Source organism: Haliotis rufescens, unplaced genomic scaffold (genome assembly GCF_023055435.1).
Source record: "Haliotis rufescens isolate VD_foot unplaced genomic scaffold, xgHalRufe1.0.p SCAF_26, whole genome shotgun sequence".
NCBI classification, from domain to species: domain Eukaryota; kingdom Metazoa; phylum Mollusca; class Gastropoda; order Lepetellida; family Haliotidae; genus Haliotis; species Haliotis rufescens.
The window spans coordinates 2,668,232-2,694,648 of NW_025963957.1; the positions used below are offsets into that span (position 1 = coordinate 2,668,232).

The window sequence follows — 26,417 nt, forward strand, 5'->3', positions numbered from 1 at the left end:
TAAAATGAATATGTTCATTTTAGTTGAAATCATACACACTGATATTAATCAACAGAGATTAATCAGAAGTAAATACAGCAGAAGTTACTGCACCATGCTGAGCATTGATGAACACTGGAGTTTCCTGATGGAGTACAGACCTTGGTCCCGTTTCACAAAGAGATCTTAGCGTTACGATTGTCGTAAGTCTATATTTAAATATGGGAGTTTAATACAATTGTCTTTGTGCTATGTTCGCCTTGTGGAACAGGGCCGGGGAACATTTGACATACTTCTCACAAAGACAGTCTTGACTTGACTGTGATTATCGTGTCTATGGCACTACTACACAAATCCATGGGTTTGCCTTGTACAAGATGCATTAGCCTTCTAAAATGTTGAGAATAAAATATACTTCATTCAGTTCATGCTTTGCTTAAAATACACATTAGGCATTAACAATGATACTACAACAAAAGAACATCAGTCTATATCACAGTCTGTCATCCACACAAATGGAACAAAATATGGATAATTTGAACATACATTGAAAACAACATCAAAACATGTAAAACAAACTGGTACCGGACCATAACGAGATCAAACCATCGTACAAATCAAGTTGTAAACAAACAGAAGATCATAATCACCCTTATGATCTGAAATTAAATGAAAATAAATTCTCATGACAATGCTATTGCAGTTAATATCACAGTCAACAGCTCCAGTGATGTGTTTGATAAAATAATTATTTGCATGGCCCAACTGGGTGTGGCATTAATAAGCACATGACTTAAATTTTAATGTCATGAGACAAAGTGTTATATACCACTCAAAAAAAAGTTAGAGACCGCTCACCATTGGAAGTCTGTGTGTTGCAATACCCACCAGCCATGACAGAATAATGATATGAAAAAATAGGGTGTTCTCTAACTTCTTTTGAGTAGTATATATCAAGTTTTCATCCTGTTAATACTTTTTTCTAATATGACAAAACAGCTTGCTTGATTATAGATGTTGATGGAGATGCATGGGTGGTGAGGCCTTATGCAGCTCCTTCCTCCTCTGTTGCTAGCTGTTTCTGTTTCTCTTTGGCCTCAACCAATGCCTTCCAACTAACAGTGTTGGAGCTGGGGAAACAGAAGACGTACATTGCCAATGACTGTAGCATTTCCAGAGTAAGTTTGTTTGTTTGTTTGTTTGTTGTTTTATGCCGTACTCTGCAATATTCCAGCTATATAACGGCGGTCTGTAAATAATCAAGTTTGGACCAGACAGTCCAGTGATTGACATCACGCAATTGGGATATGATGACATGCATCAACCAGGTCAGCAAGCCTGACCACCCAATCCCATTAGCTGCCTCTTACAACATGCATAGTTGTCTTTTACGGCAAGCATGGGTTGCTGTAGAGCTATTCTAACTGGATCTTCACAGGTATTCTAGGTTAAGAGTCCATGCAACATTATGCTTGTTCATCTACACAACCAATTTATTGATTTAATTACTCTTAGTGGTAAACATCTACGCCCTGCCCCACATTGGGTTTTCCCCCCACAATAAGCTGACATGCTGTGATATGAGATGTGTTAAACTCTTGATTCCTCATAAAAGCATTGATTCTTTTGAGTTGTTGGAAGTTGTGACATAATATTCAGCAATGTCTCTCCAAACTACCACCTTAGGCAAATCAGATTTGTTTGTCTTAGTACAAGGATATGCCAAAAAAGTGACCTACAGAAGAATCTTCTAATCCTTGGAGATTTTAATGTTCATTTGGATGAGAAGGATGAACCCAAAGTGAAGAAAATTGATTTAGTCAATATGTCAATGCTACTACACAAAGAATGAACATATCATTGACTGGGAAGTTACAAGAAGTTCTGATAATCTTATCAAGAACTTGTCAGACCAGGACAAGCAAAGGTCAGATCACTTTATGATCATATTTATGCTTTCTCTTTCTGGTCTCCCCACTGAAGATATGGAAGTTCCCTGCTGTAATTTGAAGAATATTGATGCAGATTCATTTAAAGATGATCTTCGAAACACTGGCCCCCCCAGATCATCTTGATGAATTATGCCAGTCCTACAATACCACCCTGACACCCCTACAAGATTGCCAATCTGCCGTCACACATGTAGAGGAATGTACAAATGAAATCAAATCTTGGATCACTAAGTACATGTTAAAACTCAGTCCTGACAAGGCTAATGTAATCCTGGTTGGAACATGCAGCAAGTAGAGCATTGCAGATGTTACAAGAGTGAATGTTGGACAATCACAACATATAAACATCACATGTAACTCTACATGTTTCACAGATCTACAGAACATGCCATTTCCACCTTTGAATTATCGGAGCAATCAGACACCAACTGTCTACGGATGCTACACATATGCTTGTCAGAAGCCTTGTGCTCACTAGACTTCACTACTGCAATAGTCTACTTTGTAACATCAAGAACCAAAAAGTCAACGCATATACCACCTGTGCTTATCGATCTGCACTAGCTCCCAGTAGAATCTCCAGTTGAATACAAGATCCTGACTTTAACATACTCCTGCTACAACCAGTCAGCACCTTCTTACTTATCTTACCTTATCCAGGTGTATCAGCCACCTAGATCCCTTCGTTCTACCTAGAAACATCTCCTTTGTATACCAAAGACAAAACTGACAAGGTTTGGGCAGGGGTCATTTGCCTACAATGCTGCAGTTCTATGGAACCATCTCTCTTCACATGTGAAAGAAGCAGAAACTCTGCAAATCTTCCAGTCCTGTCTCAAGACATTCCTGTCGAGACTCTTTCATAAAATTTAAAATCAACAGCAACTGACACATCTATTTGTCTTGCATCAGCAGAGTTGCCCCTCTTTTATGTAGCACTGTGAGCATTCAACTAGTGTATGGAGTTAAGCGCATTACAAAGATAATGATGATGATGATGATGATGATGGTGGTGGTGGTGATGGTGGTGATGATGATGATGATGATGATGATGGTGGTGGTGATGGTGATGATGGTGGTGATGGTGATGGTGGTGATGATGGTGGTGGTGGTGATGGTGATGATGATGATGGTTGTGGTGGTGGTGATGGTGATGATGGTGGGGGTGGTGGTGATGGTGGTGATGATGGTGGTGATGGTGGTGATGGTGATGATGATGGTGGGGGTGGTGGTGATGGTGGTGATGATGGTGGTGGTGGTGATGATGATGGTGGTGGTGGTGGTGGTGGTGATGATGATGGTGATGGTGGTGATGATGATGGTGGTGGTGGTGGTGATGATGATGGTGGTGATGGTGGTGGTGGTGGTGGTGATGATGATGGTGGTGATGATGGTGATGGTGGTGGTGGTGGTGGTGGTGATGATGGTGGTGGTGGTGGTGATGATGGTGGTGGTGGTGATGATGGTGGTGGTGGTGGTGGTGGTGATGATGGTGGTGGTGGTGGTGATGATGGTGGTGGTGGTGATGATGGTGGTGATGGTGGTGGTGGTGGTGATGATGATGGTGATGGTGGTGATGGTGGTGGTGATGATGATGATGATGGTGATGGTGATGGTGATGGTGATGATGATGATGATGATGGTGATGGTGGTGGTGGTGGTGATGATGATGGTGATGATGGTGGTGGTGGTGGTGATGATGATGGTGGTGGTGGTGATGATGGTGGTGGTGGTGGTGGTGGTGATGATGGTGGTGGTGGTGGTGATGATGGTGGTGGTGGTGATGATGGTGGTGATGGTGGTGGTGATGGTGGTGGGGGTGGTGGTGATGGTGATGATGATGGTGATGGTGGTGGTGATGATGATGATGGTGGTGGTGGTGGTGATGATGGTGGTGATGGTGGTGGTGATGGTGGTGGGGGTGGTGGTGATGGTGATGATGATGGTGATGGTGGTGATGATGATGGTGGTGGTGGTGGTGATGATGGTGGTGATGGTGATGATGATGATGATGATGATGATGGTGATGATGGTGGTGATGGTGGTGGTGATGGTGGTGGGGGTGGTGGTGATGGTGATGATGATGGTGATGGTGATGATGATGATCGTGGTGGTGGTGATGATGATGATGATGGTGGTGGTGGTGATGGTGATGGTGATGATGAATGAAAGTTTCCCAAAGAAAGTATACTGACTTGGTGCCGTCCAGGAGTGGTTGTGATCCGGGGAGAATCTTGATGAGTGTGTTGTACAGAGGCAAGCAGATGAACCCGATGAAGCCAACCTACACAACAAACATTCATGTAAATGGGGTAATCAATCACATCATCATCATGGCAGGGTATGAAACTTATGTACTTTACTTTCATGGTAAACTTCCGCCATCTTTTGTCATGCGGTCATCATTGCGATGAATGTAGCACCACAGTGATGGGTCCTGGTCACAAAGTGTCTCAAGCAGTACATTCTAGGGATCAGGACCCACAATTAGGACTCCGATACTCTACCACACTGACATTAGTAATAGATTGTAGTGGTCACAATGGTGGCTTGATGATACTTGGTTACTATGACTATTTGACTATTTGAGTGTCACCCCATTGGTACCGAACAATGAACAGGTCCACAGTTGGGAATATCAGCTCATCTGATCAGTATTCTGAGTAAATTTGTCTCAAATAGGTATTTATATTTAACCTAATTGTCCAATTGAAACACACCCAACAGTTACCTGGTTACTGTACATTCTGTTGTGCTGGGCACACTTATTTCATTAACTTCCGCACCAAAGTCACACTTTACATAATTCTAGGGAATTATTCCCATTGTAAAGGTCTGCATAAAAGTATGATGAATAGAATCTATGTTTTTAAAATGTTTTAAAATAAATCAATACGGAAAATATATTTTTATTTCTATGAGATAGTGGGCACATTTATGAGCAAATGTACACAATTACCTACTTCCCTCAGTTTCTATGGGTCTGTCTCTGATGATACCTTACAGTGCTATGATGTGACACCAGATTAAAATGGAGTTGTGTCATAGGTTAATTGCGTGTCTCCTTCATTTTCACTGCCATAACATGGGAATTAATATCACTCCTGATTCACAGCCATTTGACAGGCTCAATGAACACACTGTCATACCAACACACATCCAATTATATCCAGGGTATTTTGGAGAAAGGCTTAAGTATAAACTTAAAATGTTGTTCTGAAATTCTACAAAGATCTAGGGTAAATATGGAAATAGGTAAATGGAGACAAGTACAGTAAACTACGGTTATAACGAATTCAAAGGGACTACTAATTTTAGTTCATTATAACCGTAGTTCGTTATAAGTACATATACAGCATGACTACAGCAAGTAGTCGGGGCCAAAAAGTAAGTTCGTTATATCCGTCAGTTCCTTATAAGCGTGTTCGTTATAACCGTAGTTTACTGTAGGGTGATTGTACTGGGAAGAGACATCCACCTATGAGACCATTTGGATTGATTGCTTCTGTTTCTCTTTAGGGTAGAAATATTTATCTTGCTGCAGAAGGAAAGTTGCAAGATTGGGTATAAGTGCGAGAGACAGCCAAAAAAAGATGTCAGTTTGACTCTACCCCTTAGATATGTGTTGTGCCTAAACGCGTCAGGCAACAGAAACACATCTGAGTACCTTGTGTGTTATAACTAAAACCTCCGTCTCCATTAAATGGACATTGAGAACACCTCACTAGGCACCTCAAACTGCCCAAGTAACAAATGCCATGTATACAATTCAAAAGAAGTTAAGGACCACTGTAGTAATATGAAAGAATCGGGTGGTCCTCAACTTCTTTTGAGTAGTATATGTAACATGATGACAAGATGTACAGGTAAGTTTGTGTGTCTACCTGTTGCTTCGGCATCTCATCCTTGTACTCTCTGTCCATCATAGGAATAGGCTGGAAGCCGTATTTCTTCTCTTTATCTCCCTACAAAGCAAATATGACATGCATGCTGCAAAAATATAAATAATGAACACAGCTGTGACATTTCTAATTAAAAATGTAATCATTTATTTCATTTACCAGGGTATTGGGCAGGATTGTAATGCTCTTGAATAAATTACTGACTGTCCAGTGACTTTCCTCCCACATTAAATTGACACGCCGTGATATAACTGGAATACTGTTCAAAGCAGCGTTAAACTCAACTCACTCACTCATGTGTGAGTATTTGATGTTCAGGACTTAAAAAAATATGAATCCTCGAGCTAATGCTGATTTCCAAATGAAATTCCAAAGCAAATTTCCAGGAAACCTGAGAGCAACCCCAAATAAGTGTACTCAACACAATAATATACAAAACCTGCACATAGAATTCCTCATAGATATGATCGACGGTCTGCTCCTGTGTCCTCCAAGGTTTGGCCACGGCACACAAGTCTGCCCCCGTCATCATCAGGGACTTACACTGGCCTCTGCCAAAGAGGAATGTAGAACTGAATGTGAAATGATCCATCCTCTTTGTCAGGTATATGGTAATAAACATGGAGTAGTGTATTTGAGGCTAAATGAAGTAACGGAAAGCTTTGTATGAAATTTATCTGTGACTGTACATCAGGTACATAGAATTGTGCGATGGTTCATTCATCTACACTGTATGCTTCCTTCAGTGCTTGATATGAGTGAGTGAATGTTGTTTTACGCTGCAGTCAGGCTTATCATAGCAGCTTGTAAATAATCCAAGACGAGGCCAGGCACGCAAATAGATACCCGTAACACTATTAGCCACACCTTATGGCCACAATGGCACAGTTTGAGCAGCTAACATATTTTAACCATCTGATCCCTATTTTATTCAACTTGAAAGACAAGCAAGGGGCACCTGGTACCTATTCTTCCTTACTAAGAATCTCATCATGTCCTGTGCTTGGTGGAACAGTATGGATATAGTTCCAGGAAGAAAATGGTGCCTTCATTTTCTAAAGGGGCCACCGGTACATGACTTCTAAAGGGGTACAAGACTTTTAAGGGGTACATGACTTCTAAAGGTGTATATAACTTCTAAAGGGGTACATGACTTCTAAAGGGGTATATGACTCCAAAAGGGGTACATGACTTCTAACGGGGCACGTGTCTTCTAAAGGGGTACATGACTTCTAGAGGGGAACATGACTTCTAAAGGGGTACCAGACTTTTAAAAGGAGTACATTACTTCTAAAGGGGTACATGACTTCAGGGGTAGATTACTTCTAGAGGGGTACATGACTTCAAAGAGGTACAAGACTTCTAAAGGGGTACATGACTTCTAAATGGGTACATGACTTCAGGGGTAGATTACTTCTAAAGGGGTACATGACTTCTAAAGGGGTACATGACTTAAGGGGTACATGACTTCTAAAGGGCAACATGACTTCTAAAGGGGTACATGACTTCTAAAGGGGTATATGATTCCAAAAGGGGTACATGACTTCTAACGGGGCACGTGTCTTCTAAAGGGGTACATGACTTCTAGAGGGGAACATGACTTCTAAAGGGGTACCAGACTTTTAAAAGGAGTACATTACTTCTAAAGGGGTACATGACTTCAAAGGGGTACAAGACTTCTAAAGGGGTACATGACTTCTAAATGGGTACATGACTTCAGGGGTAGATTACTTCTAAAGGGGTACATGACTTCTAAAGGTGTACAAGACTTCTATAGGGGTACATGACTTCTAAAGGTGTACATGACTTCTAAAGGGGTACATGACTTCTAAAGGGGTACATGACTTCTAAAGGGCAACATGACTTCTAAAGGGCAACATGACTTCTAAAGGTGTACATGACTTGTAAAGGGGTACATGACTTCTAAAGGGGTACATGACTTCTAAAGGGATACATGACTTCAGGGGTAGATTACTTCTAAAGGGGTACATGACTTCAGGGGTAGATTACTTCTAAAGGAGTATATAACTTCAGGGGTACATGGCTTCTAAAGGGGAACATGACTTCAAAAGGGATAATGACTTCTAAAGGTGTACAGGACTTCTAAAGGGGTACATGACTTCAGGGGTAGAATACTTCTAAAGGGGTACATAACTTCAGGGGTAGATTACTTCTAAAGGAGTATATAACTTCAGGGGTACATGGCTTCTAAAGGTGTACATGACTTCTAAAGGGCAAGATTACTTCTAAAGGGGTACATGACTTCTAAAGGTGTACATGACTTCTAAAGGGGTACATGACTTCTAAAGGGGTACATGACTTCTAAAGGGCAACATGACTTCTAAAGGTGTACATGACTTCTAAAGGGGTACATGACTTCTAAAGGGGTACATGACTTCTAAAGGGGAAACATGACTTCTAAAGGGGTACATGACTTCAGGGGTAGAATACTTCTAAAGGGGTACATGACTTCAGGGGTAGATTACTTCTAAAGGAGTATATAACTTCAGGGGAACATGGCTTCTAAAGGGGAACATGACTTCAAAAGGGATAATGACTTCTAAAGGTGTACCTGACTTCTAAAGGGGTACATGACTTCAGGGGTAGAATACTTCTAAAGGGGTACATGACTTCAGGGGTAGATTACTTCTAAAGGGGTACAAGACTTCTAAATGGGTACATGACTTAAGGGGTACATGACTTCTAAAGGGCAACATGACTTCTGAAGGGGTACATGACTTCTGAAGGGGTACATGACTTCTAAAGGGGTACGTGACTTCTAAAGGGGTACATGACTTCTAAAGGTGTACATGACTTCTAAAAGGGTACATGACTTCTAAAGGTGTACAAGACTTCTAAAGGGGTACATGACTTCTAAAGGGCAAGATTACTTCTAAAGGGGTTCATGACTTCTAAAGGGCAAGATTACTTCTAAAGGGGTGCATGACTTCTAAAGGTGTACAAGACTTCTATAGGGGTACATGACTTCTAAAGGGGTACATGACTTCTAAAGGGGTACATGACTTCTAAAGGGCAACATGACTTCTAAACGGGTACATGACTTCAGGGGTAGAATACTTCTAAAGGGGTACATAACTTCAGGGGTAGATTACTTCTAAAGGAGTATATAACTTCAGGGGTACATGGCTTCTAAAGGTGTACATGACTTCTAAAGGGCAAGATTACTTCTAAAGGGGTACATGATTTCTAAAGGGGTACATGACTTCTAAAGGTGTACATGACTTCTAAAGGGGCGCATGACTTCTAAAGGGGTACATGACTTCTAAAGGGCAACATGACTTCTAAAGGGGTACATGACTTCAGGGGTAGATTACTTCTAAAGGGGTACATGACTTCAGGGGTAGAATACTTCTAAAGGGATACATAACTTCAGGGGTACATGGCTTCTAAAGGGGAACATGACTTCAAAAGGGATAATGACTTCTAAAGGTGTACAGGACTTCTAAAGGGGTACATGGCTTCAGGGCTAGAATACTTCTAAAGGGGTACATGACTTCAGGGGTAGATTACATCTAAAGGAGTATATAACTTCAGAGGTACAGGTGTACAGGGGTACATGACTTCAAAAGGGGTACATGACTTCAAAAGGGGTACACCGTACAAGTCTTCTAAAGGGGTACAAAACTTCTGAAGGGACATATAAATCCATGATGTTACCTCATCTTGGTGTTGTTGATATCAAACGTATTCTCCTTGATAAGAGCTGCAAGTGATTTTTGGTTGGGAAAGTAGAGGGCAAGGTCAGTGGCAATGATGGCCTGGCGAATCATTTCCAGCATCTCCTTGTACTCATCAGCAGTCATGAAGGAGAAGATGTCGTGCGCTTCACTCTAACAAACATAAAACAGTGCAAAATATAGGTCACACTTCAACACATTGATGGGATGTCTTCATGTACTATTTCCCTGATCACACTATTTTCTCTAAAAATTCCAAGAAAGGTGATGGCGACACTACAGTTCGGCAAGGGTGGAGACTGGACTTTTACAGTCAGGTAACTCCCTTGCCTCGGGAAGATGGTCATTAGCTCACACTCAGCCGTCATTGTGACCACCCAATCCTCATATTGATCATCTCTTGCAACAAGCATTGCCTGTGCTGGAGACCCTTGTTCCACTCAAATACACACGTTTTTAGCATAGCTATTACAAGGATCTATTCTGATTTAGAATACCCCAAAGTATTGATAAAATGCAAGTTTCTTTTGTAAAGTAGGTATGTGTTGTCCAAACCTGCAGGATCATGACTGTCTGCTTGTAGTGATGCTGCTCCATGACGGAAGTGCTGTACAGGGCAGCCATAGGCAGCTGCAGCTTGGTGAAGAATGCATTGTTGTAACCACGGTGATCCACATCATGACACAATCCCGATATCACGAGACCCATTTGCTGCAACGACAATGAACGCAAGAGACATCATATACCTGACATGAAGAAGGTGGAATTTAGGTCTACAAATCATGATTCTAGATATGTTATAAGTTAAGCATGAAGTCGTCATCCATGGGGCAGTGGGGTAGCCAGTAGTTACAGAGGGTCCAGGTTTGATTCCCCACAGGCATGTAACATGTGAAGGCCATATCTGATGTCTCCTTTCTGAGGTATTACTAAAAGCAGTGTAAAAACTAAATTTACTATCATCCATGACTTGGGAAGTGTGACACTAAGGAAGAATATGTGCACAAGGTCTTGTTCTCATCCTACTGTCATCCCCAGCATATTTCACAATACCATGGTCGTGGAACATTTTGCAGCAATGCTAAATCAGTGCAGAAATGTACCTAACTTGTAGAAAATCACATCTTGTAGTAAATGCATTTATCTGCTGCAGAATTTGTCAAGTACACTGCAGAATTTGAACATGTGAGTAGAAAGCTGGTTTTAAACATATATTTATTTCGTTTTGAATTGAAGTTGATTTTTGTATTATTACTTAACGAAAGTGCATGTCTGTATGTTTACACAGGTGATCTCATGAATCATTTAAATAAGCTATTCTAGCCATGGATAAGTTTATCATAAAAGGGCCTGCCACAAGTCTAACAGGTACAAAACTACGAAATTCACGAAAACTAAGTATAAAAGTTTGAAGAATCGTGTGCAGAATTATCAAAATCTGTTTTCCCCACAGTATACAACGGGGACAGTACTATAATCAAAGGCTAAAGGAATGATGGCCATCTTTTTGTCTATCGCTGTGATTTTTCAGGGAACATCATAGCCCAAATCTGCTCTCTCTTTTGAAGATAAAGTAATTTTCATTTTCCATTTGAGATCCATAGCAGGTTCATCTTTGACTCCAATATGCATTGAATGGCATCAATACACCGAGCCTGGTCTGTCTTGACAAGCGGTTGGCCATGTACACAGGTAGAAGATTGATCAATTCACATTCTCATCTAATACAATATGATTATTAATAATTTTCAGTTATCAATATATTGATCACTTATTTTTGCCCTTGAGTAAGAAAGCAAGTTCACCATTGACAAGCCACATTAGACAACCTGTCCTTGCTCATAACCTCCCTTTGTTGAAGGTCATCAAACACAATCTTTGTCTTAAAGAGAGCCACAAAGTCAGATTTGGGTAGCAGGAAAAAAGTGAGTTTCCAAGTTGATAGACTAAAATGTCTCCAAAATCAAGTAAGACAATCTATGTCTAGTCCAGATTGCCCAACTATCATTCTGGTAAATTAATATGCTATATGCATCTGCTGCAGGCAAACCAGTGGTTGACATTATCAGCAATAGTTCTTCCATCTAGGTACTACAACACCTGGCCAGGCAAACCAGTGGTTGACATTATCAGCAATAGTTCTTCCATCTAGGTACTACAACACCTGGCCAGGCAAACCAGTGGTTGACATTATCAGCAATAGTTCTTCCATCTTGGTACTACGGCACCTGGCCAGGTAAACCAGTGGTTGACATTATCAGCAATAGTTCTTCCATCTAGGTACTACGACACCTGACCAGGCAAACCAGTGGTTGACATTATCAGCAATATTTCTTTCATCTGGGTACTACAACACCTGGCCAGGCAAACCAGTGGTTGACATTATCAGCAATAGTTCTTCCATCTTGGTAATACGACACCTGGCCAGGCAAACCAGTGGTTGACATTATCAGCAATAGTTCTTCCATCTTGGTACTACGACACCTTGCCAGGCAAACCAGTGGTTGACATTATCAGCAATAGTTCTTCCATCTTGGTACTACGACACCTTGCCAGGCAAACTAGTGGTTGACATTATCAGCAATAGTCCTTCCATCTAGGTACTTAAAATGACACCAGGCCAGTTAAACCAGTGGTTCACATTATTAGCAATAGTTCTTCCATCTAGGTACTATAACACAGAGCAATATCCTCATTTTAGTCTGTTCTTACCTCAGAGTTCACACTGATGTTGAGCACTAAAATTCAAGGCCTTTTCAGGGCTTAAAATTACATTTTCAAGGCATTTTATAACAAAGATGATAGCCTGAGTTAATCAAAATTTCTGAAATTCAGCTGACTAACTCCTTCCACAAATTAACATATGAGAGTCACATAAAAGTCATTGAAATATTTGCAGTCACGCAAACTGTTTTTTTTCAAAACAAGCAGACATGTTTCATTCAACCAAAATAGAATTTGTATTCAACCAATCCAACATATGAACATTGCAGAACTGTGTGATGCTTCAGCACATATACAGTGTGCATAGTTCACACCTGGACACCAATTACATATTTTAACACAAATTTCTGTTGTGTGGTTCCTGTAGCAGTACCTCTTTGATGGAGAAGATGCCAGGGTTGGTTTTGATCATACAGTACAGCGCATGGGCCACCTCGAATCCATGCCTCCAGTTGTGGTACAGAAGTGGTCGGTAATTCTTGCGCACAGTCAGAATAAACTGACACAGCTTCTTCTGGTCAAACCTGAATAAATAAATTGCAAATGATTCGTGGCATTTGATAGGCTAACCAGCTCATTTTTCTTGCCAAATTTCTTTCAGTCCATGCCTACTAACAGACCGCTTTTTTACAGAACTGGTTGGTAATTCTTGCACAATCAGAGTAAACCGACACAGCTTCTCCTGGTCAAACCTGAATAAATAAACTGCAAATGATTCGTAGCATTTGATGGGCTAACCAACCCATTTCTCTTGCCAAATTTCTTTCAGTCTATGCCTACTAACGCACTGCTTTTTCCCTATTGGCTGATACTGGAACGGGCGGGGTTTGTGTTGCATTATTGTGCTGAATAAGGTGACTGATTTCATATTTTTGTCTGCAGTTACGTTTGTGTTTAAATTAACAGTTTGTGAAGTTGTTATTGTTGACATATTTATTTATAAGAAATGTCTTCAATATGTTTTTGTGTTTATGGAGTTATAAATGTAAAAAATGTAAAAAATGCACTACATGTATTTCTACAGTGTGCACACTAGTTTACACCTCCATAAACACAAAAGATATTGAAGTCAATTCTTAAGTTAAAGTTGACCATAAGTTTCTTTAGATCACTTTCAATTAATGAAGAAAGTATCTAACATATAGAAATAGATCTAAGACAAAACATCTAATGACATGGGTCCCAGTTCTACAAAGAAATTGTATGCCACATACATTCACACTGACTCAAGATAGTCATAATGCTAAGATCAGTTTGTTGTATTGGGCCCAGTATGGCCACCTAAAACTAGCCAACAAATATGCACAAATACAGTATTCATCCTGGCACTGTTTGTATCACTGTTGATTACCAGATATAAATATCAATTAACTAGGACTGGCTATCGATATAGATCATGGAGATCGATAATCGCTGACTAAATATCGATCAATAATCAATAAATATGGGAGAAGGAACTTTTAGCAAACATGCCAAAAAGTCCCGAAAGAAATCAACAAATTTCACACCACTGGTGAGCAGTGATTGTTTATGCATGGATTACTTTGTAGACATTTGAGATATAACAAAAACTGTTGCTTTCCGTCTTCGACAATTGACATTATTGACAATGACAAGTCTTTCTGTAAATCTAAAATTTATTTCATCAAAATAGTTTATGTGAGTTATTATTGATGACAACAGTTTCCTATCCATATTCGTTAAAATTTCTTTCCATCGACGATAATTCTGATTATCAATCTTTTTAGCCAGCCCTACAATTAACTAATACATACATGCATGTCTGAGTACAGTATTGGCTGGCCCACCAAGCTAATTGTTTTAGCAACACACTAAGGACAAGCAGATAATCCAACCCATACATACATGGCCTGTCACAGATAAAATTAGAATTTTGTTAAAAATGGGATTCTTTTTTCAACGTTCATGTGTTACATGGTCATGCATGGTTATAAGAAATTCAATTAGGAATATTTCAAGTCAAATTTAAGAATTTGACCAACATTTGCTGCACATTTGGGACCAAATATCCCTCTCTGAGAACATATTGGTAAAACACTGACATTGCTACAACTTGGGATTCACATGGGATTAAAGTTTGTGAAATATGCCCACAGAACAGAGAAAGTCAGAGTCACATGACTTTCCTTCACACTTTGGTGTTAGTATTTAGTTGGTGAGTACAGAGTGTGTAATTATACTTACATATTTTGCCCAAACAGATCATCAATCATGTGTAGAAACAATTTTGGCAACTGTTTCTCAAAATCATCTGCAAAAAATTCATATCTGAAAAGAAAACCATGAAAAAATACTATCCTGATTTTTTAGTAATGTATATGCTGCACCTGATACAAGATAAAGGCTTTCAAAATCTCAGCTATGCTATATGTGAACGTTTCATGCCTTAGTCAGAAATACTATAGCTATATATCATGTGTGTTTGTAAATATTCAAGTCTGGACAAGGCAAACAATGTTTGGTAGCAGTAGCAGTGATCCACTACGTCAAAGTATGAACTATGAACACATGATCCCAATCTCAGCTCAGTCACCATGAAGTCAATCTCCCAGGCTCCGAGTGTATTACCTTACCATTTTTTATCTTTAGAAATTGTTTAAGATGTTATGGAGATGAACTGGCAAGACATAAGAATCAGCCTATTACCTACTCAACAAGCAGGTATGATATTACAAAAGCAATTAAGATGAAGATGACACAGATCTTACTTGCTCAATACAGCTGGAACCTCCTCAGCTGCTGGATAAGGATTGTCAGCCAGCTCATCCACTTCCTCATCATGAGCCACAAAATGAAACTCCAGAACATCCATGGCCACCTTGTACTGGTCCTGCTGTTGCTTCAGCAAGCTGAACAGCTGCAACATGGAGGGAGGTGTGAATGTTGCAACTAATACCATAAGCAACATTCCAGCTGTATAACCAGTAAATAACCTTGACATGGCAAACCAGTGATTGACAGCATGAGCAATGATCTGAACTTGGAAGTGAGGGAGTAAATCAACAGGCAACCAGGGTGTACAATTGAATATACATTCCCATGGCTACAGTCACAATATTCATTGATGTATTTCTGAAAGTAAAACCACAAATAACATAAAATAATTCCATTCCTGGCATAACAGTTTGACATCAACATTTTCATTCATCCCAAAAGGTTTTTTTCTTTTCACATGGGCATATTCTTTCAAAGGTTCCAGATTGGAACCCCATAAGGAACCTTCAAATATATTTGTAGTCCAGAATATGACAATTAGATTGTTACTGATCACCACCAATTTCATGGCAGCACCCATGCATCATGATTTAAACACACTAGGTTGGAGCGGTCGGGTAGCCTAGTGGTTAAAGCGTTCACTCGTCACGCCGAAGACCCGGGTTCGATTCCCGACATGGGTACAATGTGTGAAGCCTGAAGCCAATATTACTGCACACACTTAAGGTGCTGGCATCCACATATAATTTAGATGTTACACCTCATTCAGTGTTTGGAAGTAAGTGTGAAAGTTAACAATTCCTTGTCACAACCCAATACTAATGTCTAACATTTAAACTTCAGAGGGTTCCTAGATTTATATAATACAACATGCAGTAAACTTAAAGGAGCCTGGGACACTATTTTAACACTAATTTTGAATACTGCTATTTCCAGTGTCTGCATTATGCCCAGGCAGTGCCTCACCTTCGAGTAGTGCAGGGCCAGTGCACAGTACACTGCAAACATTTTGAAGGCCTCCTCATCTGCAAAACAAAACAAAACAAACCCTTTGGATAAGAAATATTACTACACTTTGGGCATGAATGATGTGAAAATATTTGTAGTCACACATTTTTTTGCTTTATGCATTTTCCCGAGGCAAGAGAGTTAACTGACTATAAAAGTCCAGTTTCCACCCTTGCCGAACTAGGCTGGTATTATGGAGTTACATTTTGGCTGGACTAACGAGTCTATGCATAGTCCAATCGAAATCGCGCACCAAAATTGAAATCCGGTTCGTTAACTGTTGTGCAGATTTCGGTCGATTGCAGGATTTGCAAAGCATGTGCACTGCCAACTCGTTGTCAGCAGATATTTTCCAAATCTTTTCATGTTTTTAATCAAGGTGCTCACATGATTTGATGCATTTCGCGAAGTAAGAACCGTTTTATCACAATATAGATCTTGATTATCGATCAGATCCTCCCAACCGGGTGCCACCATTTTGTGTGAAGCAAACGCAAGTGATACGACAGGTGGAATCTGATTGGTCCATAGGAGAGGCTTAGAAGAGACATAACTGGTAATAGCCACTGGTGGCGCTACGATCGAGCCCAGTAATTCCAGCCTAGTTCAGCAAGGGTGGAAACTGGACTTTTAAAGTCAGTTAACTCTCTTGCCTCAGGAAGATGGCTTTATGCTGATAGGCTTATTTGCACTAAATTTGTTAATTCTAGGATGGAAATTATTATCTAATTATTGCACAGCAGGAATACAATACTGATGTGAATACTTGCACCTTGACAGCTTCAAGCTTATCCTTGAATCCTTGAACAGCAAGCATAGCACCATATTAATGCTTATATTATTAAAAATACCTGTGACCATGTGACCAGCACTGTACCTGCTTTAGTAAAGTGGTCCTCAGTGAGAGAGTTGACCATCTGTACCACCCCGATCACCTTCCCCCTGCTGATGATGGGCATACATAGAATGTTCTTGGTGGTGTAGCCAGTCTGCTTGTCCACATCCCTGGAACATGGTGGATCAGTTTACACAAGTGTCGGAAAAACATAAAAATCAGCAATATTCCAGTGGCCTAACGGAAGCGTGTCTGGGCCGAACAAGCCAGTAGTTGATATGTTGAGCATTGTTCCACGTCATCAGGGTACGGTGACATGCAATTAACTAAGTCACCAAAGCTGACCACCAATCCATTCCTCCACTTCTTACGACAAGGATACGAGGGGTTTAGCAAGATATGAGACAGGTCTGGCTTTGATTTGATGATTGATTATGATTTTTAAGTTATTCCTAACACCATTTCAGACAGCGTCAGACGGGGATGCAGAATTTAAACTGTGTCATTACCTGGTCACAGAATTCCCATTAATTACCATGAAGCAGAATTTGTTAGAGACGGTAAGTCAACAAACATTTTGATTGTGTCTGTTCTTCAATTTACTGAATAAAGTTTTGTTGTTATAGTAATATACTTATACCTGGACACCAAATTTATAAAGTTACTTAAATCAAGCTGGTGCGGGTGGGCCAAAAAGTATTTTGAATTTGGAAAACAAATATTCAGTATGCAGGTCCATGTCTATTGAGGCTCCGGCCACTTGTGGAGAAGGCTAGCATTTAATAAACATCCCTTAATTTGACTTCATTCATGACAAAATAACAATATAGAAATAGATCTAAGGCAATGATGGTAATAATTGGGAGTGTCATTCCTTTGTTTTGAGAGAAAAAGTGTGCTCTGCTGGTTTAAGAAATTTGTGTTGCATTACAGTATAGAATAAAATAAATTGTGTTAAGATGTAGTGTGTGCCTTAAAATCAACATTATCTTTATTTACAGCCCTATGTGTGCTAAAAGAACTAATTGTGTTGACCATACTACAGGAGCTATTGTGTCCAAACCTGTTAAATCTTGGATCCTCATAGGCATCAGGGATGTTGAGTGCCTCTCCTGTTTTAGCAACATGTCCCGCAATACCCCTGTCACTTGGGAATCTACAAGACATATCATTAGGCCAGTTAAAAAAGTTAATTATTTTCTGTTTTCATGAAAGGGAAGGAGAAAAGATGATGTTTATCTTTTCTTTAGTAGTCTACAAAGTAAGTTTAAAGTAAACTTGATTCTTATGTACCACATGAGTGTTTAGGCCATGCCCCATTCGACTAGAAGTATGAAGAGACAGGCCCAATATGAATAGCATGGCGCTTCAAAAAGGTTGGAATCCAACACAGAAGCAATAAAAAAATCATTTCTTAATAGTGCTTAAAAATGACAGAAATATTCGTCATTTGAAATTGGCACTAGTCCTATAGTCCTGGCCAAACTGTCCAATGGTTAAGGTATCATAAGGACTAGTAGGAATTTGCCATTTTTAAGGGTTTGCTATAAGTTATCATTATAAGGACTAGTGGACAGTTAGTTTCTATTTTTGATATTCGTTGCCTGGGGCCACTATAAGGGTTGGTAGACAGTAAAAAGACATGTAGGGATATTAGGCACATGAAATATTGATCATAACATTAACATGTCCACTGGTGTACATAGTGAGACAGTCTTCTACACTACATTTCTCTATGCCTTTCTTCAGAACTCTGTCATGGTCTATGTACCTTATCTGACGTTTGGTGAAGACTGGCTTGCCGTCCTCCGTTACACCCTCATCAAAGTAATTAGCAAACAGCTCATTCTTCTCCTCGTCAACCAGAAACAGAGCCGATCGGTCTGCCTGCACCAGGTCCTTGGTGTGATACTGGTAATCACATGATAATCATGTAATATAGCATGTCCATAATACAGGAGCAAAACTAAAACATACATCTTACTCCTATACAAAATAGACACACATTCTGTAATAACACCCACTGATGATCTTGGCTCATTTTCTTTTTCAATCATAAATAATCAATAATATCACCCCTTAACAGTCCTGCAATAATGCCATGAAGAGTTTATTTGCAGTTTGACCTTTCAGGACAAATGTGCAAGTGTTCACAGGGATTATCTCCCTTGCTGTGCTTTGCTAGATTCCTGTAAAAATGTTTTTGTGATGAATATTGCATTAGGTTTCCACTCTGTTTGGTCTGTACCACCTTATTACTGTCCTATGTGATAGCAGATGTTATTTCATATCCATATAGTATTGCTGGGATATATAAAGGGCTGGTAGTGCTGCTCATACCATGATATTCTGTACCAGAGTGTCTATGCTGATCATTTCATCAAACAGGACCCTGAAAGAAAAAAGTAATGAAACCAAGAAAGTTAACACACTAAAATGTTTTGATATTATGATTATGATTATTATTTGAGAAAAATTATAATTTATGATGATGATGATGATGATGATGATGTTGATGATGATGATGATGATGATGGTGGTGGTGGTGGTGATGGGCCACATATTAATCAACATCACTCCGGAGGATTACACTGAAGGCATGTGACATTATAACTATCATTAACCTGGTAAATGATCAATGATCAATGTTCATGTAAACTGTACTCTCAGTTCCCTTGAGATCATTGGGGCAGTGGGGTAGCCTAGTAGTTCAAGTGTTCACCATACTCACTCACTCCCTTGGGATCATATAACCCAAGCTGCCTCTCAGCTTCTAGTAGAGTTGTAGATTCACATTATCATCTCATTCTACCAGGATCCCACTTGCTGAATAAGTCACTTGCATAAATCGACACCATATATTCTACAACCTGTTTTTCAATGTGACCAAGGCCCTTGAAGCTCTCAGCAGCTAAGTATGCTTGGCCCGGTCACCCCTCCACCCACTTCACTTCACCAGGGGCAGTGGGGCAGCCTAGAGGTTAAAGCGTTCGCTTGTCACGCCAAAGACCCGGGTTCGATTCCCGATATGGGTACAATGTGTGAAGCCCATTTCGGGTATCCCCTGCAGTGATATTACTCGAATATTGCTAAAAACTGTGTAAAAACAAACTCTCTCACTCACTTCACCACATTTGTGGCCTGCTTGTCATGCACAGGACTATGAGCCACCACAGAGATTACTTGTTACACTTGGGCCTTTTATATTATTGTTTCTTTTACCAACTGTCTGACCAAATACTCAATTAATGTGGTTGAAATATTTTTCTTTTCAATTCCAATTTCCAAGTAAGTTACTTTTAGTGAATAAAAAACATCCTAGTTTAAACTTTGGGGACACTGAGTTTAGTGGTCAGCTAGTGATGCATTGTTTTGATACACTACAAAACACCAACATCAACCTGTGAGTCAGTCATGTATGTAATTGTTAACAATTTACGATTTTCAGGAGACATGTCAGGTTGTAAATATGGTGGTTTTCATCCTCCATACAACTGGAGCAAAGGGGTAGCCTAGTGTTTACAGTGGTCACTCATCACACAGAAGGCCTGGGTTTTTATTCCCCACATGGGTACAATGTGTGAAGTCTGGTTTCTCATGTCGCCATATTGCTGGGTTATTGCTAAAAGCGCAAAGAATGTTTTCTCTCATTTCAGGCTATTTGTCTGCTGGTTTTGTACACCAACTGGCAATGGATAAAAACACCTAAGGTCATGTCAGTTCTTTTTATTTTTCAGGTAAACCGTAATAATTTGTTAGATCACAATTCTTGGTACCTACTTGGTTGTGTCTAGCAGGAAGTCATTTAACTTGGACTGAGTCAACAAAACTCTGTTCATCTGAAATAATATCATGTTCATCAGAGAAAGCTGGAGACAACACCAAACTGTATCACTTTGTTTTACAATATGATATGTATTCATTATTTCATTCACTTAAATGTTTTAATTGTGATTCAAAGGAAAACAAATATGTTTGCCATGTATGCATACAAGGTTCGAAATTCCTTGTATTACAGCGCCAATGATAGGTAAAATAGTAATGGCACAGTTAAATAAGGTACTGGTGCTTAAAGGACACACTTGGAAAATCATAGTTTTTAGCCATGTATAAATATTATATTAAGCCAGTGATGATTGTACTTTATGTACTTTTCAAACATGTGGTAAATGAACATATAAATATGCCTCGTGGACAGTATGATTCATAAAAAAATTCTGGGGATTTAGAAACTGAAATTAGTGAAAATATATTACACATGTATCTATCTCAATGAAAGGAAGGTTCAACAAACTCATGGTGAAACGATATTCACATTGTTTGAAGATTGATCAAAAGCATTGTTCCAAATTCCAAAGGGCACTTCTACACAACGCTATGAGTGCCCCATGGTGGTACAGTTGAAAGAAAATATATTTCTAGAAATAATTCTATCTCTGCCATGTCATTTCAAAACAATACCAACCTATGGTCATGCTGAGTCAGACCGAAGGTTCATTCTATTTGTTCTTAGCTTTCATGTGAACATTGCTTATTTCATAATGCAATGCAATTCCCTAGAATCATCTTTTCAAACATACTTTCTGCAAGCAATGTATGAAGTATATGTGTAATTCCTTGGAATAATGTTCTAGACTATTTAAACTTTTCAAACATATTTTCTGCAAGCAATGTATGCAGCATGTGCCTAAATATTCACCATTCCTGATATTCTGATATATCCTATCCATTGAGGCTGTACAATGGTTCCCCCGAGAGGCACCCTGTACTTACCCTGCACTGGTGTAGAGAGGCCACCAACCAGCTCAACATGGCATTAGCCAGCTGCAATACATTGATCACCACGTGAAATGTGACGGATATTGTATGTTGTTTAACGCCGCACTATTAGTTATGGTGTCTTTAGTTGCGGTATACAGTGTCATATTAGATTAGCAGAAAAATTGGGCGAGGTGTGAGCCGAGCCCAATATTTTTCTCCTAACCTAATATAAAGACACATAACCTAAAGACACATAACAAATTTATTATGTCAAAAAGTTTACACTATGTACTATATACAACACTTTAACGCAAAAACATAAACATTATCAATCGAATATATCATGCACTAAATGAGAACGTTAAAGGCATTATAGTTAAAATGGATGGAATTTTCATCAAAATGCCCATATGGTAATATGCGGGCCAATGTAACTTGATAGCAGGCCGCTTTCCCCTTACGACGGGCTGCTGTCTATTCTATTGCTATGTGACGTCATTAGCGTCACATTTCTTGTTTGTGACGTCATCCTATACTATGTTCTTTGACGTTGCCATTTGTAACTCATCACCATTAATGATATTTAAACACAAAACAGTGTCAAATAACAAATTTCTGTACCAGAATTTAAATGTAAAATATGTGAGGTGTGTGTTGAAAAATCCGAGATGGCTGTTACTGACGGTATACGGTCTCATATCTGGGCCCACTTGCACAAAGCACTTTGTGCAAGTGGCCCAGGTCAGTAACAACCATCTTGGATTTTTACTGACTGTATACGGGCTCATGTGGGGTCAGTAGTTCTGCCCTCGGATTGGTCAATCTCACTTTGAGGCATAATAATCAGCAATATTACAGCTATTGGGACGAGCATAGTTGCTTTTTACAGCACGCTTAGATGTTGAAAACCTATTCTACCATTGTCTGAAGTACATTTGACTCCAAAGGCTTAGTTACCCTGTAGCCACGACATGTATATGTCTCCATAACTTAATTGTCATTATTTATAAGACACTAATCCCCGTTGTTAATCCTCACCAACATTTCATTTGATTTGACTGTCAGTCAGCCTGGACTACCATATCACTTCCCTTTAACTACTGCTTTTTATAGTATGGCATTTATTGCCTTAATTGGTCATCCCCTGAACTGTGTCAGTTCATCACGCCCATATGTCCAATGTCCAGAGCAACATCATTGTCTCTTTGTCTGTCCATTGTTGTTCATTACTATATATGAGTTACCATTACATGGTGTTAGTCAAGCTTGGTATTCCAAGTGCTGGTGTAGGGATGACCTCGAGCAGGATGTGCCGCTCGTAGGAAACGTCCTGAGGTGAGCTGGAGCTCCGCTCACCTCATGTATGCCTGAGCTGGAAGGTCCGCTCATCGCTGTGTTTGTGTTGTCAGAGCAGGTATTCCGCTCATTGTGCAATTGTTGTTTATTGTTTACATGTTGTGCATAAAGCGTTCCGGGACAGTGATGTCAATTTTGTCCTTTATTCACCCAAGAGCTAATTCCCTGTCAACATGCTCGTTGACACTAAACTGAACACCATCCACCAACCTGATGATCTTCATCAGTAAATGAATCCTTTAAGCCTTCTTTGGTCAGTTCGATGACACCTGCACAGAAAAGAAACTAAACTGAACAAAGTGAATGTTGTTTTACACCATTGTGCTACAGGTGACAGTCGAAAATGATCACTTGTTGTTCTCATAGGGGCGGTACGGCAGCCTGTGGTTAGAGCACTGGTGTCAGCTGTATCAGTGTCAGACTTGAAAATAACCATATCTGGGTGACACAAACCAGAGGTCGACAGCATGAGCAATGACTGACAGCATCACATTGTGACCATCACTCATAAGTTAGCTCCTAGTAACAAGCATGAGGTAACTGGAGATTTATTCGACTCCCCAGACTACAGTGCTATCTTTGAAATTCATTTGTCAAATATACCACATTGTGCACTAAAATAGCATACTATGTGTATTGCCTGATATGCCTCAGTCCTTTTAACTGATAAGGTTTGAGTGAACTGAATTATACAAAATATATGCATCTGGGAACCCTTGCGTCAATATAATTAAACGCTTTTGAATGTAACTGTGCATATCTACACAACCATCAAAATACATGCTGGTCTGAGACTACTAAATTGTGCTGAGGACAAGCAAACATCCAACAATGGTAGTCCCCACTGACATAGCTTTCCAGGGCTATATAAGTATAATTCTGAACCAGTTCTCGATGCTTCAATTTTGATACAAATTGGAACCGAATAAAACTGACAGAAAATGTAAATATAGTGAACATTCTTGTTCAAGCAGGACTAGCTACACATTCTGAGGCCTGGAGGAAATAAGGTGAAATAGGACTAGTCTTAGAAAATCTAATTTCTAAGGCTGCCTACTTCATCATACAGCCTGGTTTCTTACTTTGATTGATACACCACATCTGGACATGTTGTATCAAACATTTTTGTCACTGACTGATATGGAGCTGACAAAACAGAATTCAGAAACCAGGGCAAATCTGGTATTTGAACCAACAGTAATAGGAATGTTGCCGCACATAAGGACACAACTCTCTGTCTTCGGCACGCCTTCAATGTAAAAATGGCAGCTCTTCAGTAAAATTTAAACTAAAACAATCCTCCCTTTACAAACCAGGGCCCACTTGCACAAAGCGATCTTAGCGTTACCACTATTGTAAGCCTATGTTAAAGTATGGGAGTTATGATCATCTTAGCGCTAAGATCGCTTTGAGCATGTAGGCCCTGGTTCATAGAAATCTTGTGCAGTGCAGTTGTCAAATTCCATGCCACATTTCTATGTGAATATAATCATAATTCTTGCCATGTACATGTGTGGACAACAAACAGCACATCTCACCTAGGAGATCGTTCGAAGGCAAGACGAGGGGCACACACAGGGCACTGTGTACACTTGTCGCTCCACGACCAACACCTTTAGGGAACCTTGTGTCCTGCAGTACAAAACATGCAAATAGGACAGTGTTCATCCGGTACATTCAAGACGAGTGCGAGAGACATAAGTTGGTATGTTTATATGAAACTCCCACATCCTCCACATGGCTTTAAGAGTTGTATGCAGTATTATATCTCTATTTTAGTGGACTCTTACAAGCACAGGGCACACAGAACCTAAATTACCCATGAATCGTAGACCCCATTTTACCCATTAATCATAGAACCTATTTTACCCGTGAATCATAGAACCTATATTGCCTATTAATCATAGAACCTATATTGCCCATGAATCATAGAACCTTTATTGCCCATGAATCATAGAACCGATATTACCCATGATTCATAGAACCTATATTACCCATGAATCATAGAACCTATATTGCCTATTAATTATAGTATCTATATTGCCCATGAATCATAGAACCGATATTACCCATGAATCATAGAACCTACATTACCCATGAATCATAGAACCTATATTACCCATGAATAATAGAACTGATACTGCCCATGAATCATAGACCCGATATTACCCATGAATCATTAAACCTATTTTGCCCATGAATCATAGAACAAATATTACCCATGAATCAGCACCGAAATGCTGCATGTACTACTAAGCATCTCAAGGGACTTATCAAGATCTGCTGAGAGGCTAATGGATATTTGGTCCCAGGTCTTATACAAATATTGGTAAACATTCATTAATTGGAAAAAAATATTTCCCAACTCATAATATTCAACTAATGTTATCGCTTTGTAGATACTAAAAACAAGACCATTAATGGTAAATGCTTTCTTATTTAGTTTAACATCATTGCATTGAATGCAATGTTACAACACCCTTGAATTTCAGAAAATAAGATTTTAAAAAATAACTTTTTAGCCAATTTGACTGCCAAAGGCACTTGGTTTGAAATCCTAGCTAAATCCCTGATGTCAGTATCAATGATATCCCACCTGAGGTAGGTTTTCAACCAGTTGGATAGTCTTCTCCATTGCAGCAAGAGCTGCAACAGTCATGCCTTTGCCTATTGGCCCATACGGCTTCCTGTAAATAAACATGTCATAAAGGGCTGGGAGGGGTAACTCGGGTATTTGGACTACCCGGACCTGTGGTTAGTCACATATTGTTTAATGACAAAAAATATCTAGAACTCTAAGTGGTAACACTACAAGTCACTAATGTTCGCATTTCTTTCTGACTATGCACCCATTCTTTCTGGCATTTATATGCTTAAATAAAGTTGAAACTTAAAAGTAAACTTCAGTGTATGCATAACCTGATTGTCTTATACGCGAATGTAAATAATTTTTGCCAGGGCTACGGTCAAACTTTTCCCAATCAGACAGTTTGTACCTATCTCTTGAGACCTACAGCGGGTACGCGGGTAGGGTCGGGTAGGGTCGGGTAGGGTCAGGTAATAGGGGGGTGGGTACCTGGGTAGTAAATTTGGACTCGTCCCAGCCCTAATGTCATACATAAAATATAGTTAGTGAGTGACGGCTGTTTAATGTACAGTCAGCAATATCAGGGTAATGTAACTATACTATGGTGGCCTGTAAATGTTCAAATCTGGTCCAGACAAACCAGTGACTGAACGAATGAGCAACAACCCATGCCATTAAACACCCACTGACCAGAATCTGTCAGTAGTTATTTATAAACAACAAAATTCACAAATATATGCACGTAGAAACACAAACACAAATTGTAGACAATCTTGTTTTTAATCACATCTTTTTATTATGTGAAATTATTTTCTATTAAATCCCAATGATGTATACAGTATATTGTTCAGTGTTGTCAACCTGTTGAGAAGTTATCCA

General features: G+C 39.5%; 1 protein-coding gene across 1 annotated transcript in view; it reads right to left on the bottom strand.

Annotated features, from left to right (window-relative positions):
* Positions 1-26,417, bottom strand: part of LOC124141422 (cAMP and cAMP-inhibited cGMP 3',5'-cyclic phosphodiesterase 10A-like) — a 30,963-nt gene continuing 4,546 nt past the window's right edge. Inside the window, exons 7-25 of the mRNA XM_046509430.2 lie at positions 25,548-25,638; positions 24,490-24,583; positions 23,162-23,220; positions 21,608-21,658; positions 20,615-20,673; positions 19,175-19,226; positions 18,606-18,745; positions 17,898-17,990; positions 16,877-17,004; positions 15,958-16,016; positions 14,985-15,133; positions 14,461-14,544; positions 12,629-12,779; positions 10,087-10,242; positions 9,512-9,684; positions 6,273-6,384; positions 5,816-5,896; positions 4,127-4,215; positions 1-1,109 (exon numbers count right to left, since the gene is read on the bottom strand). Coding sequence (XP_046365386.2) covers positions 1,025-1,109; positions 4,127-4,215; positions 5,816-5,896; positions 6,273-6,384; positions 9,512-9,684; positions 10,087-10,242; positions 12,629-12,779; positions 14,461-14,544; positions 14,985-15,133; positions 15,958-16,016; positions 16,877-17,004; positions 17,898-17,990; positions 18,606-18,745; positions 19,175-19,226; positions 20,615-20,673; positions 21,608-21,658; positions 23,162-23,220; positions 24,490-24,583; positions 25,548-25,638 — 1,906 coding nt within the window. The 3' untranslated portion in view covers positions 1-1,024. The remainder of the gene's footprint in view (positions 1,110-4,126; positions 4,216-5,815; positions 5,897-6,272; positions 6,385-9,511; positions 9,685-10,086; positions 10,243-12,628; positions 12,780-14,460; positions 14,545-14,984; positions 15,134-15,957; positions 16,017-16,876; positions 17,005-17,897; positions 17,991-18,605; positions 18,746-19,174; positions 19,227-20,614; positions 20,674-21,607; positions 21,659-23,161; positions 23,221-24,489; positions 24,584-25,547; positions 25,639-26,417) is intronic.